The following is a 12,934-nucleotide window of genomic DNA, read 5'->3' on the forward strand; positions in this document are numbered from 1 at the left end:
TTTGTTTCAATTGTGAACAGTGGTACAGTGAAAAATTAGAATTTGTACAATAATCTACTTTGTTTCAGTTCCACAGAAAATGCTGTAACAGTTCTGATGGTTACTATATCAAGAATAATTTTAACACTTTCCCACCATTTCAGACTTCTTAATTTAAGTATGTTTAGAAATACTTCCCTAAATGTGATGCATCTAGTACAGTAAGCACCTCTATGCATTCCTAACATCAGAAAGTAGAAAAAGGAAAATCTTTTAATTTATTAAAAATGAGGCAGCATATGCAGAGAATTAGCCTAGTTATGGCAAACATTAATTTTATTCTCAATAGAACATTTTTGCTTTTATTTATAATGCATTCCATAGCACAAAGACAAGGTATGTGAACATTTCCTCCTCCATTTTCCTCAAGTATATTAAAAATATGCATGGCATAGTACATGTCCGGATAGCAACAGAGATACTAAGAAAATAGACACTATCTAAATCCTGTTAGGAACAAGAAGGCACCACTGATTTGAGGTTTTGTCCAGACGTCACCCAGTCCATTTTATCTTCATTTCTAGCTTTCAAGCCAACATTTTTTTCCTGATTAACCTAATTCAGACCACTTCTATTCTGGTTTTCTCACCACAAACAACACACATTCATAGTAGTATTTCATCATGGAGAGTTCATTCACAGTGTAAGTTGACAGTACAGATTCATTCTCCACCTGAAAAAAAAAAGCAGCAGGTTTCAAAACACCTTCTGTACAAAAACTACACAAGTTTCTCTTAATAAGAGAATGCTATAAACTTACCAGATTTTAAGGCCTATCTATACAATTTTTTAAAAAAATGAGGAAAGCAAATAATTGGCAGCACACTTACAAATATTTAATTCTCCTAGAAGACACAATTATATGCCATTATGCTTAACTAAATTTAAGGTAAAAGTTTATTCAAAGGCATTTGTCTGGCTTATACCAATACCTACTTATTACAAACTACAGCATCTTCTTACCTCTATATGGAATCCATATTGCAGTATAACATTTTTTATATCCTCATAGCTTAATTCTATAGAAAGTTCATTTCCCAAGTTTTCAAAGTGGTAAAGGAGAGGTCCTAGAATATAAAGATACAACAGAAATGGCTATTAGAAAGACAAAAATGTTTTAAAAATCAAAAGCACACAGTGCAAGTGGAAAAATGCTTATATCCAGACTCACTTATTCAAACACAGCCAAAAAAACCCCATATTGCTATCACTCAAATATTTTTATAACAAATTTCAGCCAAATCTCATTGCCAAAACTTCTGCTTAGAAGCACAGTACAAATTAGACAACAGATTAAGACAAAAAATGCAAGGATGTATTTATACACAGAACAGGAAAAACAGCAAAAAAACCAAGCAGGACACAACATTTGTCAAATAAATGTTTGATGTATGAATGCAAAACCTATCACTGGGACGATTTACTTCGCTATTTAAAAATCACATCAACTGACTTGATTGCAACTAGCAAACATCTAGACATATTCTGAACACATCTGAGAGAATTTCCAAGCCCTAGAGGATTCTAGCTCTACAGAGTTTTCAGCACATTCATCTCCACAACTCTCTTCAAGTACTATATGCCAGTCATGTGATCAAACTTAAGTCAAGGCTAGCAGGGAGAGAGGTTGGTCACACTTGCCTACATTTATCCATATTCCTCCAGGCTTTAGAATTTTCCATATAGTGTCTATGTAATCAATAACGTTATGTGCTGTATCTATGAAAAAGCAAGTTGCTATGCAGTCCCATGTATCTGCACAAAAAAAGCAAATTATACAGGTTAGTTTCAAACTTTTACAGAGCCAGAAACATTATCATTTAACCCCAGTATTTGTTTACACAGTCAGCATTACCTTCAAACAAACAACAATTGAAGGCTCTTAACTTCATTTGTAAATAAATATAAGTAAATAGAATATTTTGGTTTATGTTAACAACAGTTAAGTTTGGGTTTGTGTGACCTATACATATGTGTGTCTGTGTATAGACACATACACATTAAAATATTATACGTATTTATTAATGATGCATTTTATAAATTTGTTCATTCTGTATGAGACATATTTATATTATATACTGTAAAATGTAAAGATTATAACACATTTTATATAAATGAAGGGCCAAGTGTACTATTACTCGCCTGTTTATGAGCTTTATTTCCACAACTGTTAGAAATACAACTGCAAAAATACCCTGTGATTTTGTGTTTCTCTAGTTAATATCTAGATCAATACAAGTCTGTACACCAAAATGTACTTTGACAAATCACATAGCTTTAAAACATTTTATTCATTATCTGAATATTTCTCCATCTGTTTTTTTACTAGTGAATTTAACAAGCAGGATCTTTCAAAGTATGAGTCTCCCTGGTTTTCTCTAAACATGCAACCTTGAAATGGCAAGTTTTAAATTCTGTAAATAAAACAATTAAGCCTCAAACTTAAGCCAGTATGAGATGCTCTGACATAAGACAGAACCTTCAGAAACTTAACCTACTACAAGGAAGACTCCTACAAGAAAACACCTGGAAGTCTAGCAGCACAGTACAGGGCAGATCAATAGCTATATAATCCTGGTAACAAAAACTGCTATGGATCTAAAAGGGACAGAAAGGAAGGTGGAAACAGAAAATAGTTGTCTGGGGTGATAATCCAATACAGTGTACAGAAAAAATAGTAACTCCTAAACATGCATATATTAGAATGTTAGACTTCATATAAAAGAACTGGGTAAGTGCTACCCTTGATCAAATCCTAAATACATAATTGGTAGAGTAGGCACTAAAGATTGTCTTCTGCAGGTTAATTCAACATTAGGTTAGTCACAAAACATTACTTTGTAGCTGTCATGAGGACAGCATAACTAACCTGCTACCACAAGAAAAAGAATAAGATTACTTATACTGACAGAAGTCTCAATCTTTGATAATCATCATCCTCGTAACATGTCTCAGAAATATTTACTATTGACAGTCAGTAAGTATGTTTATTTCATTTATAATTTACTATTACTGAAACAGCTTGCTTTGCTTTTACAAGGAGGAAATGAATCAACAAAAAAACCTCTTATTTTTTATTTTTTGCATTAAAATCACATTGCTTCCTTTGTAACATCACTTTTCTAAATCAAGTAAAACTTTCCGTAACAATACTACGCTGTATTATTCTGAAAGAGACCACTGCAACAAAGATCTGTTAGGCAAGGAGGTGTCCATATTTTTTTATAACCAAGAAAAGAAAAGAATAAGAAAATCTTGCTACAGTTGGTACTTTTTGCTCAATGCTTGGAGATACAGTTCCCTTCTATTTGTAATTACCAACTGTCCCACAGCAAAAACCAGTGAAAAAACAGTTACATCGATAGCCTAGAAGTTTACATTTACTCACTGCACTCGGAGTAAATTTCTTGAAAATCCCCTGCTGTCATAGAGAAGTTTGAACCAGAAGGAAGACTGTGAGGGTCAACATCAGGGAAATAAATTGGACGTATCTGATCAGCAGATCTTCTGTTATTGCTAAACTGATGAATCCAGGGATAAAGCTTACATGAGTTAATTTCAGAGCATCTGCAAAATACAGAAATCAACTAATCAACAGTTTCAACCAGTTGCTTATCAATTATTTAGAAATGTAGGAGTCAAAGACTTTCACCAACATCCCCTGCTTTGTTGATAAAGTACTTGGCAAAAGCAACAGTTTTCAAAAGGACTTTACCTAATTCAGAACATTTCAGAATGCCCATCTATTTACAAACTGATGTAAAAACCAATTTTACTCTGACACGCAAATTATCACCACAAGATAGTTGCCTTTTTTAAATTTTACAACTTTATTTTCCCACTTTTTACCATTATCCCTGACTTCTTTCTTCACTGAAAAGAAAGTGCATAAAATTCTTTTTTAAGAGTAATGAAATCTACGATTTAGTATATTCAGTAAAGCTAAGTCTTTCTGGGTAATTTATTTCCACTTCAAAAAAAAACAAAAAGAAAAGTAACATTAGTTCCATGAATTTTATTGGAAACATCTGCTCTCATTCTAGACTTTGTATTTTGTAAACCATAATAATGGGGGGTGTGGGGTTGAAGCAGAACAGAACAAAAGCATTTTTTAGACACTAACTGAAAGGATTCTTTTAGATTTCAAAAAATTTGCAAAGCATAGTAGTTTTGCACTACATGTAATTTTAAGTTTGTAACATCTGGAATGCTGCAATTACAGTAAGCAGACATATTTGTAAAACAAAATGTGTCTGTTGACATGACCAAGTAAGTAAAATCTTATCTTAAAAAGTGATAAAAAATAGCATTAAAGTATGAAAAGCAGCTTTTCCCATAGTCCTGTAAAATCAGTTTGTAATTTAAAAAATAAAGCCATTTTCTTCCACAGACAATAGAGGACACATCTGTCCCATAAAACGTATCATCAAACACTTCATAAATCACGAACAATCTACTGAGTTATAGAAAGTGCACTCCTTCGCCTGGTGGATAGAAAACATCTGTGGTAAGTTTCTGAAGTAACATTTACTTTCATGTCATATTTGTATTTCCTTTTATCAGTTTAAAAAAAAATACAAAACCAACCTGATTAGAGCAGCAGTACATTGTGCTTATCAACTGTTTCCATATATAATGAATAAACATTCAGATATATGCAATCAGTTAAAATTTAAAAAAAAAAAAACAGGGTTAAAACCCTGTAACATGGCTATAATTTTCTTCTAGAAAGACATTTCTATTTTGGTTAAAAAAAACCACAAAACCAAACAAACAATAAAAACTCAAAACAATAAAACAAAACAAAATGAAAACAAACCCCACAAACCAAGAAAAACCCATGTCAACGTAAGTTGTGTTCACCTTTCTAGCATTCTCCATGTGCTCCCAGTCAATTTGTATTATCCCTAGAATGTTTTTCCTTAATAAAAATTTCCTCAAAAGCAAGGTAAAGAAAATAAGAAAACTGAGTAGATTAGAAAGGTTTTTTCTTCTGAGCTATAAGGGAACACACACCTCCCTGTGGTTTTTTTTTCTCCAGCACAAAGTATATTCATGTAAACTTTCAAATAGTTTCAAAAGGAATTCATAATTTAGTGTAAAAGACCAATCCCTCTCTATATAAAAAGCCTGAAAACCTCCCTTTCCAGCTTCAGTAATTTATCCTTCAAAACTAAATACTGCAGTCCTTTACAATTCCATCCTCCCAATAAAAGATATATGATGTAAGTTCTGATATAACACCGATAAGTGTGACATGTCACTTTTTTCCATAGGGGCAGGTCATTTACTGTTCAACATTGAGTCAAAAAAGGCAGTTCTGGAAAAGATAAAAAAAGTGTAGGTAAAAATCTTACTTCTGACCATTGATACAATGCTTAACTGTTTTCATCCTAAGGCACTCATGCACACGCCACAACTACAATTAAGCAGCCTTCTCAAAGTGTCAAGATTTATCTAAAATTACACTATTTCCAGAAAGTAAAGATTAAGATTAGCCAATTATTAGCATGAATTGTACTGGTATTTGTTAAAGCTTTTTTTAAACTAATACTACTCTGGCTTGGGTACAAAGTGATTCTATATTCAAATTTCACAAATATTTGTGAGCAACTGCTCTGAAGGGCTGCTGCACTGAGGGTACTGGCCTGTGCCCTAAATCTCCAGCTGCAGGAAGAAGCAAGTCAGCAACCAGCTGGTCCTGTCTCCTCCACACAGGTACCACCCTAGTGGTGTGCCTCCTCCTGTCAGGTATCAAAGTAACGTGTGCTGTGGCTCTAGACTGCCTGAAAATCTTGGTATGCTTCCCAGAGGCAGAAAAACAGATTATGCTTTTCACAGTTCTTGCTCTTCCAAAACATTTAAGTGTGTCTACATCACCAATGATCATCTCTGCCATCTGTCATTCTATCCAGAAATCATCTAAACCCTAGAAAAAGACACCAGCAAAAACAACCTTAGTCATACAAGAAAAGGCACGATTTCCCATACAAGGACTGCAGAGGGCTTGAAGCCATTGTAGCTTAAGTAGTCCAGGGTCACTTCATTTTAAAATTATAACTTCCTCAATGGAGTAATGCACTCTAATTAATTTCAAATACATACAGTGACCACAGTTACACTTTGATGCGCACAACATGCTATGCAACTTTATCCACAGTAACAAACGTTCACAATTTAAGAGAATTAAGTTTTTTTACATGAGTAAAAATCAGCAGATACTGCTTTGTATACAGAAGACTTAAGTCACTGTACCACATCTAGGAGCCAACTGTAGTAGCTGGCTTGACACTCAATATAGTACCTTGTCTTCCTAAAAATAAACCCAGGTCAGAGAAAGAAGACAGATCCAAACTGTAAGCACGTTAGCAAAATCTTCATGTTTTATCAACTGAAAACAAAAATTAATTAAGAATGCAGTTAAAAACTAATTTGCAAAATCCTTCTTTCTTACCACTCTTCCTGAGCTGTTATCTTCAGCTCACAATGATCATTGCCTTTTCTCCCAGTTCCAGGAACACAAACATGCCCATTTCAGATGGCTAACTGGGAACAGCCACTTAAGACTAAAATGAAAGGTCCTCAGAGTCCCTAAAACTTTCTTAATAGACATCCCAAGCCCACAGTTGGGCTTCAACTAAACTGACTGAAATTGAGTCAGGTTAGCAGTTATTTTCTTCCATGCTAACAAGGAGACTTGATAACTTGCTCAGAAAAGATGAAGATTACAGCAGCTGAGCAAAATCCAATTTTGCTGTCTAAAATCTAGCACTTCTAGCAAGACTACTGCATATACATCTCTTTGTTAAATATCTTACACAGAAAACACCTAATGAGCACTAGATGCTAAGAATTATTACTATCATACGCTAAGCAAGGGTCTTCAGGAGAATTCCACACATAGGCCAAAGACTCATCATTTATGGAATATAAAAATATGTCATCAGAGCTAATTATGGGTGAAGTTAACTTTCAGATTTGAGCAAGTATGACAGCTGATCAGTGTTCCCAAAGATAGGAAATGAATAGTTTTATGCTGCTTTGAATAATTCCAAAAGTTCCAAGGAGCGTAAGACCCAGCAGGGCTGTACAGCTAAGGACAGTAAGAATGTGACCTCTTTTCAGTAGCTGCAAGGCATTACATCAGCTCATCTGTAATACACAATTTCACCATCAGATGAGTAATTTAAGAATAACATAAGAAAAAGAACAAATCTCGAGCAAATATTTATTGTCATCACATTAACCATTACTGTTTTAAGCAGACATGCAGCAGCCATAATGAAGTGCTTTCCCTTGTTGTTTTAGAACAGTAAGCTATTAACAAATTTAAGAACATAACAGTCTGCTGTGGACAAACAGTCTACAAACAGGGCTCCATTAACATCATGATATATAGAATACAAGCCAATAGTTCAGGTGTTTTCAGCCTGCAGAAAGCTGTAGGGAGACCTTATTGTGGCCCTTCAGTACTTAAAGGCGTCTATAAGAAAGCTAGGGACAGACATTTTAGTAAGGCCTGTTGTGACAGGACGAAGAGTAATGGCTCTAAACTAAGGGAGGGTAAATTTAGACTGGATATAAGGAAGATATTTTTACAATGAGGGTGGTGAAACACTGGAACAGGTTGGCCCCATCCCTGGAGACATTCAAGGTCAGGTTGGTTTGGGCTCTGTGCAATCTGGTCTGGTTGAAGATGTCCCTGCTTACTGCAGCGGGGTTGGACTAGATGACCTCTAAAGGTCCCTTCCAACCCAAAGCATTCTGTGATTCTATGATTTCACATTAAAGAATGAGTGAACTGGCAAATTTTGTCTCTGAACGTGGTACCAGCTCCCCTAAAACACAGAATATCCTCCTCCCAGACCTCTTTCATATGTGCCCACCCATAGCCTTCTCATCCTCTTTCTTAAAAGAACAGTTGCATTTGCTGCCCTTTCCTTTCTAACGAGTTAATGATGAAACCAGTAACTTCCCATGCAAGTGATACAATATCAAATACAGAAATGCTGCTCCAGACTAAACATATAAAGTGTAACTTACTACATTCAGATTTTGTAGGACTATTAATTATATTATTTTAACTGTTACTCAGTGACAGTACTTGCTTAAGAAGTGGTTCTATGTGCTTTGGAGATTGCTTTTCATGTTGAAACAGTGCCTAAAATCGTAGTATGGAATGTAAGGCTTTAACAGGTTTCCCCTGTTACTAATCACCACCATTAAATACCATACATATATACACTAGTCTATATTTGACACTGGTGAGATAGAGATGCATTTTACAGAAACAGATGTGAAATAAGCCATAAAACCTACTCAAGATTGTGTAGAAAATCTGTGGTACAATCTAGAGATTAAGTCTCATAATTTAAAAGCCCTGCTTCCTACTGTAATGGTAATGACTCAGATACGATGCTTCCCTTCCCCGTTTATCACACCAATTTATTTTTTCATTAAAACATTCTAGAAAGTGGTTATGCGGGTCCTGTGTTAGGACTTACAAATCTATTCTTTCAGTTTATTTATTCAAGTTTTTCTGATTTATAATTTTGCCTCCCTAGATTTCAATCAGCAAGTAAAACATAAGCTATGTACCTGTTGAGAACAAAGTTAGAAGAAAAGAGCATAAAGAGGCTCCATTCATTTCCTTGGCAAGCATAACCGAGCATAGCTATTTCCCACGCCAATCTACCTAGCCCAGCACCAGGTACCAGGATATTAACTTTGGAGAAATCCCTGCAACAGAACAAAAATAATAGTTAAGTCTTTATCTGATACCTCTTAAACAAAACTTACAGAGGGCCAGTCAAACATTTTTTCCCCATATACTTATGTATTATAATGTATTTCCTGTGTTACTTTACTTTTTCAATGCAAACTGAGTCAGTTCTAATCAGATTGGTTAATTGTATAGTCAAAATAATTCACAGAAAATTACTCAAAAGAACATATACAGTCCTCATTCACAATATAGATCGTGATTACAAAACATACCTTTTTCCTGAAAACTTAAAGAGATTTTTAGCTTGATAACTATAAGGTGAATTAATTGAAGAACGAACATCATCACAGAGCAGTATGTATTTTTCTATGAGGCAAACTGATAACTAGTAAATAATCTAGAAATCTTGGTTATATTGCTTGAAAAATAAAGTCTTTTCAGATCAGAAACACAAAGCGCACGGAATTTCCATAAACTGATGATCACTTCACACTGTAAAAACCTTAATGTAGTTAACTTCTCAGCAACTGTGGGGTTTTAGAAAAGCTATTCACCAATTGCACTCAAGCACATTAAATGACCTAAGATTTCCTACGTCAAAGTAGAAGCTCTTTAACCCTTCACCTCCCATAACTAGGCATCAAGTTGAAGACAACCAGAAGCATTTGTTTACTGAGATTCCTAGAAAAACCTCTCCCATTAGTTCAGCGACTAATAAATTGAACTAAGAATCTCAAAATTTTCTCCTCTTTCAGGCCGAAAAGGCAATATATACATATTCTAACCATTAGACTTCCATCACGTTGCAATCAAACCTTCATTCAAAGCAAAAAACACTCCCATGCCAAACTGAAAAGATACTTTGTCTAAACAGAAATTATTTTTTAGTTTCCAGTTGTGTACAAGACTTCGTAATTTCATATACCAAAAAATCAAGTGTGAACATTCAGACTAGCGTCCCTTTTGCATGTCACCTTCACAGACAAAACAACACATCAACTTATATACAACTAAATGAAGGAAGTCACAATCAGCACTTCCAAACATACGATGAAAGCAAGCAAACTGCAAAGTCTTTGACTACATAAAAACTCAGGATGCCAAAAAGGGTTCAAAAAAGTCACTATGCTTCATAATCATGAAGATGAGTGAGGGAGTTATGTAAATTCTGAAAAGTAGTACATTTCTGAAGACTATTACCCAAAACCAAAAGAAAGCATTATTCTTTTCTAAAGGTCACACAAACTAACAAAGCGGTTTTAACAGTGTATTTTGGTTTGTGGCTCAATCATTTAATTAGCAAAGCCTCTGTAATGGAAAAGTTCTCCTCATTCCTGATCTTAATTTCCATTCCATTAGACTTTCAGATTTTTTTTGTTTTTCTTTAAAAAAAACCCAAAAAAAACCACAAACAAAAAAAATAAGCAGGAAATCAAAGCTTTGCTATTAATTAAGAGAACTCACTTGTGAAGCAACAAATCCCCTTACAAGGAAAGCAAGAAAGCATTTAGCCAAGAAGTCTTACTGAAAAAAGAAAGATAAATTCAGGGAAAAATTACTTGCTCAAGACAATTTTTGAAAACAGGACCCAGGAAGAAAAGAAGAAAATCCACTTTCTTGGAGAAGCAAGAAAAACCTCAATCTTACAGCTTTTTATATTTCTAGTGGTATATCTATTCATTGTTACTGCAAATGTATTTCCAACCTTATATATTTCTTAATTCCCTTACAATTTAACTTTATTTATTAAATATTTAGACTAGCTCTACACAGATTTTTGCATACCCACATAGACAGTTCTACAATGAGTGAGTTGAAAAGCCTTATGCCACTTCCAAGATTATCGTACACCGATTAGAAAAGACATTCTGTTAAAAAAAAACCAGTAACAAGGAGCTATGCAGGTGTATTTTTTTAAATCTGCACCTTTATTTATCCTAAAACAAGATAAAGCCTCTAACAGGCAAGTGATTTGATTTTAAATTGCTTGTAACTGTCTTGTATCTTTTTATTCACAATATACATATATAAAGCTTTTGTATCTCTGAATTAATCTTCTCAATTCTCTTTTAGAAAATAGCTGATTTTTCCTGCACTTTCCTTTACACTTTTATTAAGGGATTGAAGTCAATCTGGAAAGTTTTTAGCAATTTAATTTCTATCTATACTCTTCATATCAGTTGCTATGGACTGGTGCTGGCTACCATCTTCACAGAATCACAGAATCACAGAACGTTAGGGATTGGAAGGGACCTCAAAAGATCATCTAGTCCAATCCCCCTGCCAGAGCAGGAACAACTAGATGAGGTTGCACAGGAAGGCGTCCAGGCGGGTTTTGAATGTCTCCAGAGAAGGAGACTCCACAGCCTCTCTGGGCAGCCTGTTCCAGTGCTCTGTCACCCTCACTGAGAAGAAGTTTCTTCTCAAATTTAAGTGGAACCTCCTGTGTTCCAGCTTGTGCCCATTACCTCTTGTCCTATCATTGTTTGTCACCGAGAAGAGCCTGGCTCCATCCTCGTGACACTCACCCTTTAAATATTTATAAACATGAATGAGGTCTCCCCTCAGTCTCCTCTTCTGCAAACTAAAGAGACCCAGCTCCCTCAGCCGCTCCTCATAAGGGAGATGCTCCACTCCCTTGATCATCTTTGTAGCCCTACGCTGGACTCTCTCTTCATTTTAGCACAGCTAGCAGAATACAATATAACCAAATCTCAGTCCACCAACATTGACATTAGTCTTCCCAAATGGTTCAAGAGCCATTTTTTAATCTATAATCAGAGAAATTATGTATGTGGCTAACTTCCTATATAATAAGCAGTAACTGTTAATAGTGTCCTGCTATCAAAAAACTAAACAAAAAAATGTTAAAGCAACTTTTCAAGGCTTAAAAGGAATTATTAGTGACAAACTGTTGATGAATTTAAAATAAAATAATGTACAAAACCAGTGGTAGTGGGAACACTCCAATACACTGTATCATGTTAATTTTTTGAATTACTAGAACAGCTGAAAATTTTTAAATGCACAGAACCTGTTTCTTTAATGTTTGAACAGTTACAAGAATTTAGGAGCATACAAAAACCTGCTTTCTTTTCGTGGATATGTAATTGCAGGAGTAGCAAAGACAATTGAAAAAAAATATTGAAACTGTAGTAACTGATAATAACCAAAGGTTACCCAGTGAAAGTAGCCTTGAACTAGCCAGCAGCAGCAGACTTTCTATGACACAGATCTAGCATTGGTTAGGAGCATAAAATGGGCACCCACCAGATACTCATTAAAAACCTGTGAGGCAATAGGGAAGAAGCACTGGCCTATTAATTAAGGTGTAGGGAGAGGGGGCAAGCCAAAGAGCATGGAAGAGGCTGCATAGTACTGTTTGGCTCAACTATTGAAACTGGAGCAGTCTCTTAAATGAAAGAGAATGGAGAAGTATCAGAAACAACCAAAATCGGTCATGCCATTACTGTACTGCATTTTGCAGTGTGATATATTTTCAGCTTTTAGAAGTATAAAGCCATTAATGAAGATTTTAACTTCTTGTCCTTTTTTTAAGGGAAAAAATATACATGATAAAAATGCAGCCTTATTTTTCACCTTTTGTGTTTTAACAAAAACTGAAGGTGCTGAAGGAGTGAAGTTCAGCAGAAGAAAAATTATTGTGTGTGATCAAACTCCTCATTTTCTTAAACTAAGCACTGAAATTCAATGTTAGCTAATGATAATAAGTGCTAAGAAATACACAGAAGATCAGTGGAAACATCAGCACAGAATCCCATTATGGGACTGCCTCTTCCCTGATGTTTCATCTCTGTAATGTTTGTAACTTTAGATGAACAGATGCAATTCTCACTATATTTTTTTTCATTATTTTACTGTAATCATATTTTCAGAGATTTTGTTTTTGAAGACAACTACTTCTCAAATAAAGTAATGAAGGCAGCTAAAAAGTACAACAATTTGAAGAGCAATTCTTCTCCAAACTTAGCATAGGAGGTTCATATACTTCCATGTAAAAGACCTGCAAAGCCTTCAGTGGACTGCAGTAACACTGAAGATATAGTTTGCTCTTAAATCCAATGTTTGAATCAAAATTAAAGCTAAGCATGAATTCTGATGAGATTAAAAACCCTGCAAGGGTGCAGAGGGTTGTGGTAAATGGAGCAA

General features: G+C 34.8%; 1 protein-coding gene across 1 annotated transcript; it reads right to left on the minus strand.

Moving 5' to 3' along the window:
• Positions 1 to 348: 348 nt before the first annotated feature.
• On the minus strand, positions 349 to 8,830 carry LOC104540519 (chromosome unknown open reading frame, human C9orf41). The gene is made up of 5 exons (XM_010184348.1): positions 8,638 to 8,830; positions 3,428 to 3,606; positions 1,681 to 1,794; positions 1,003 to 1,106; positions 349 to 712 (listed from the first exon to the last, which is right to left on the minus strand). Exons 1-5 carry the CDS (start codon positions 8,709 to 8,711, stop codon positions 611 to 613), a joined length of 573 nt encoding a protein of 190 aa, XP_010182650.1. The 5' UTR covers positions 8,712 to 8,830; the 3' UTR covers positions 349 to 610.
• Between the last annotated feature and the right edge of the window lie 4,104 nt (positions 8,831 to 12,934).

Source organism: Mesitornis unicolor, unplaced genomic scaffold (assembly GCF_000695765.1).
Source record: "Mesitornis unicolor isolate BGI_N332 unplaced genomic scaffold, ASM69576v1 scaffold34035, whole genome shotgun sequence".
NCBI classification, from domain to species: Eukaryota; Metazoa; Chordata; class Aves; order Mesitornithiformes; family Mesitornithidae; genus Mesitornis; species Mesitornis unicolor.

Excerpts from the sequence above, each read along its gene's own strand:
- LOC104540519 (XM_010184348.1), bottom strand. The coding sequence starts at position 8,711 with ATGCTCGGTTATGCTTGCCAAGGAAATGAATGGAGCCTCTTTATGCTC. Across the intron at positions 3,607-8,637 it reads TCTAACTTTGTTCTCAACAG|ATGCTCTGAAATTAACTCAT; the intron begins GTACATAGCTTA and ends TGTATTTTGCAG. Across the intron at positions 1,795-3,427 it reads AGAAATTTACTCCGAGTGCA|ATACATGGGACTGCATAGCA; the intron begins GTGAGTAAATGT and ends TTTTTTGTGCAG.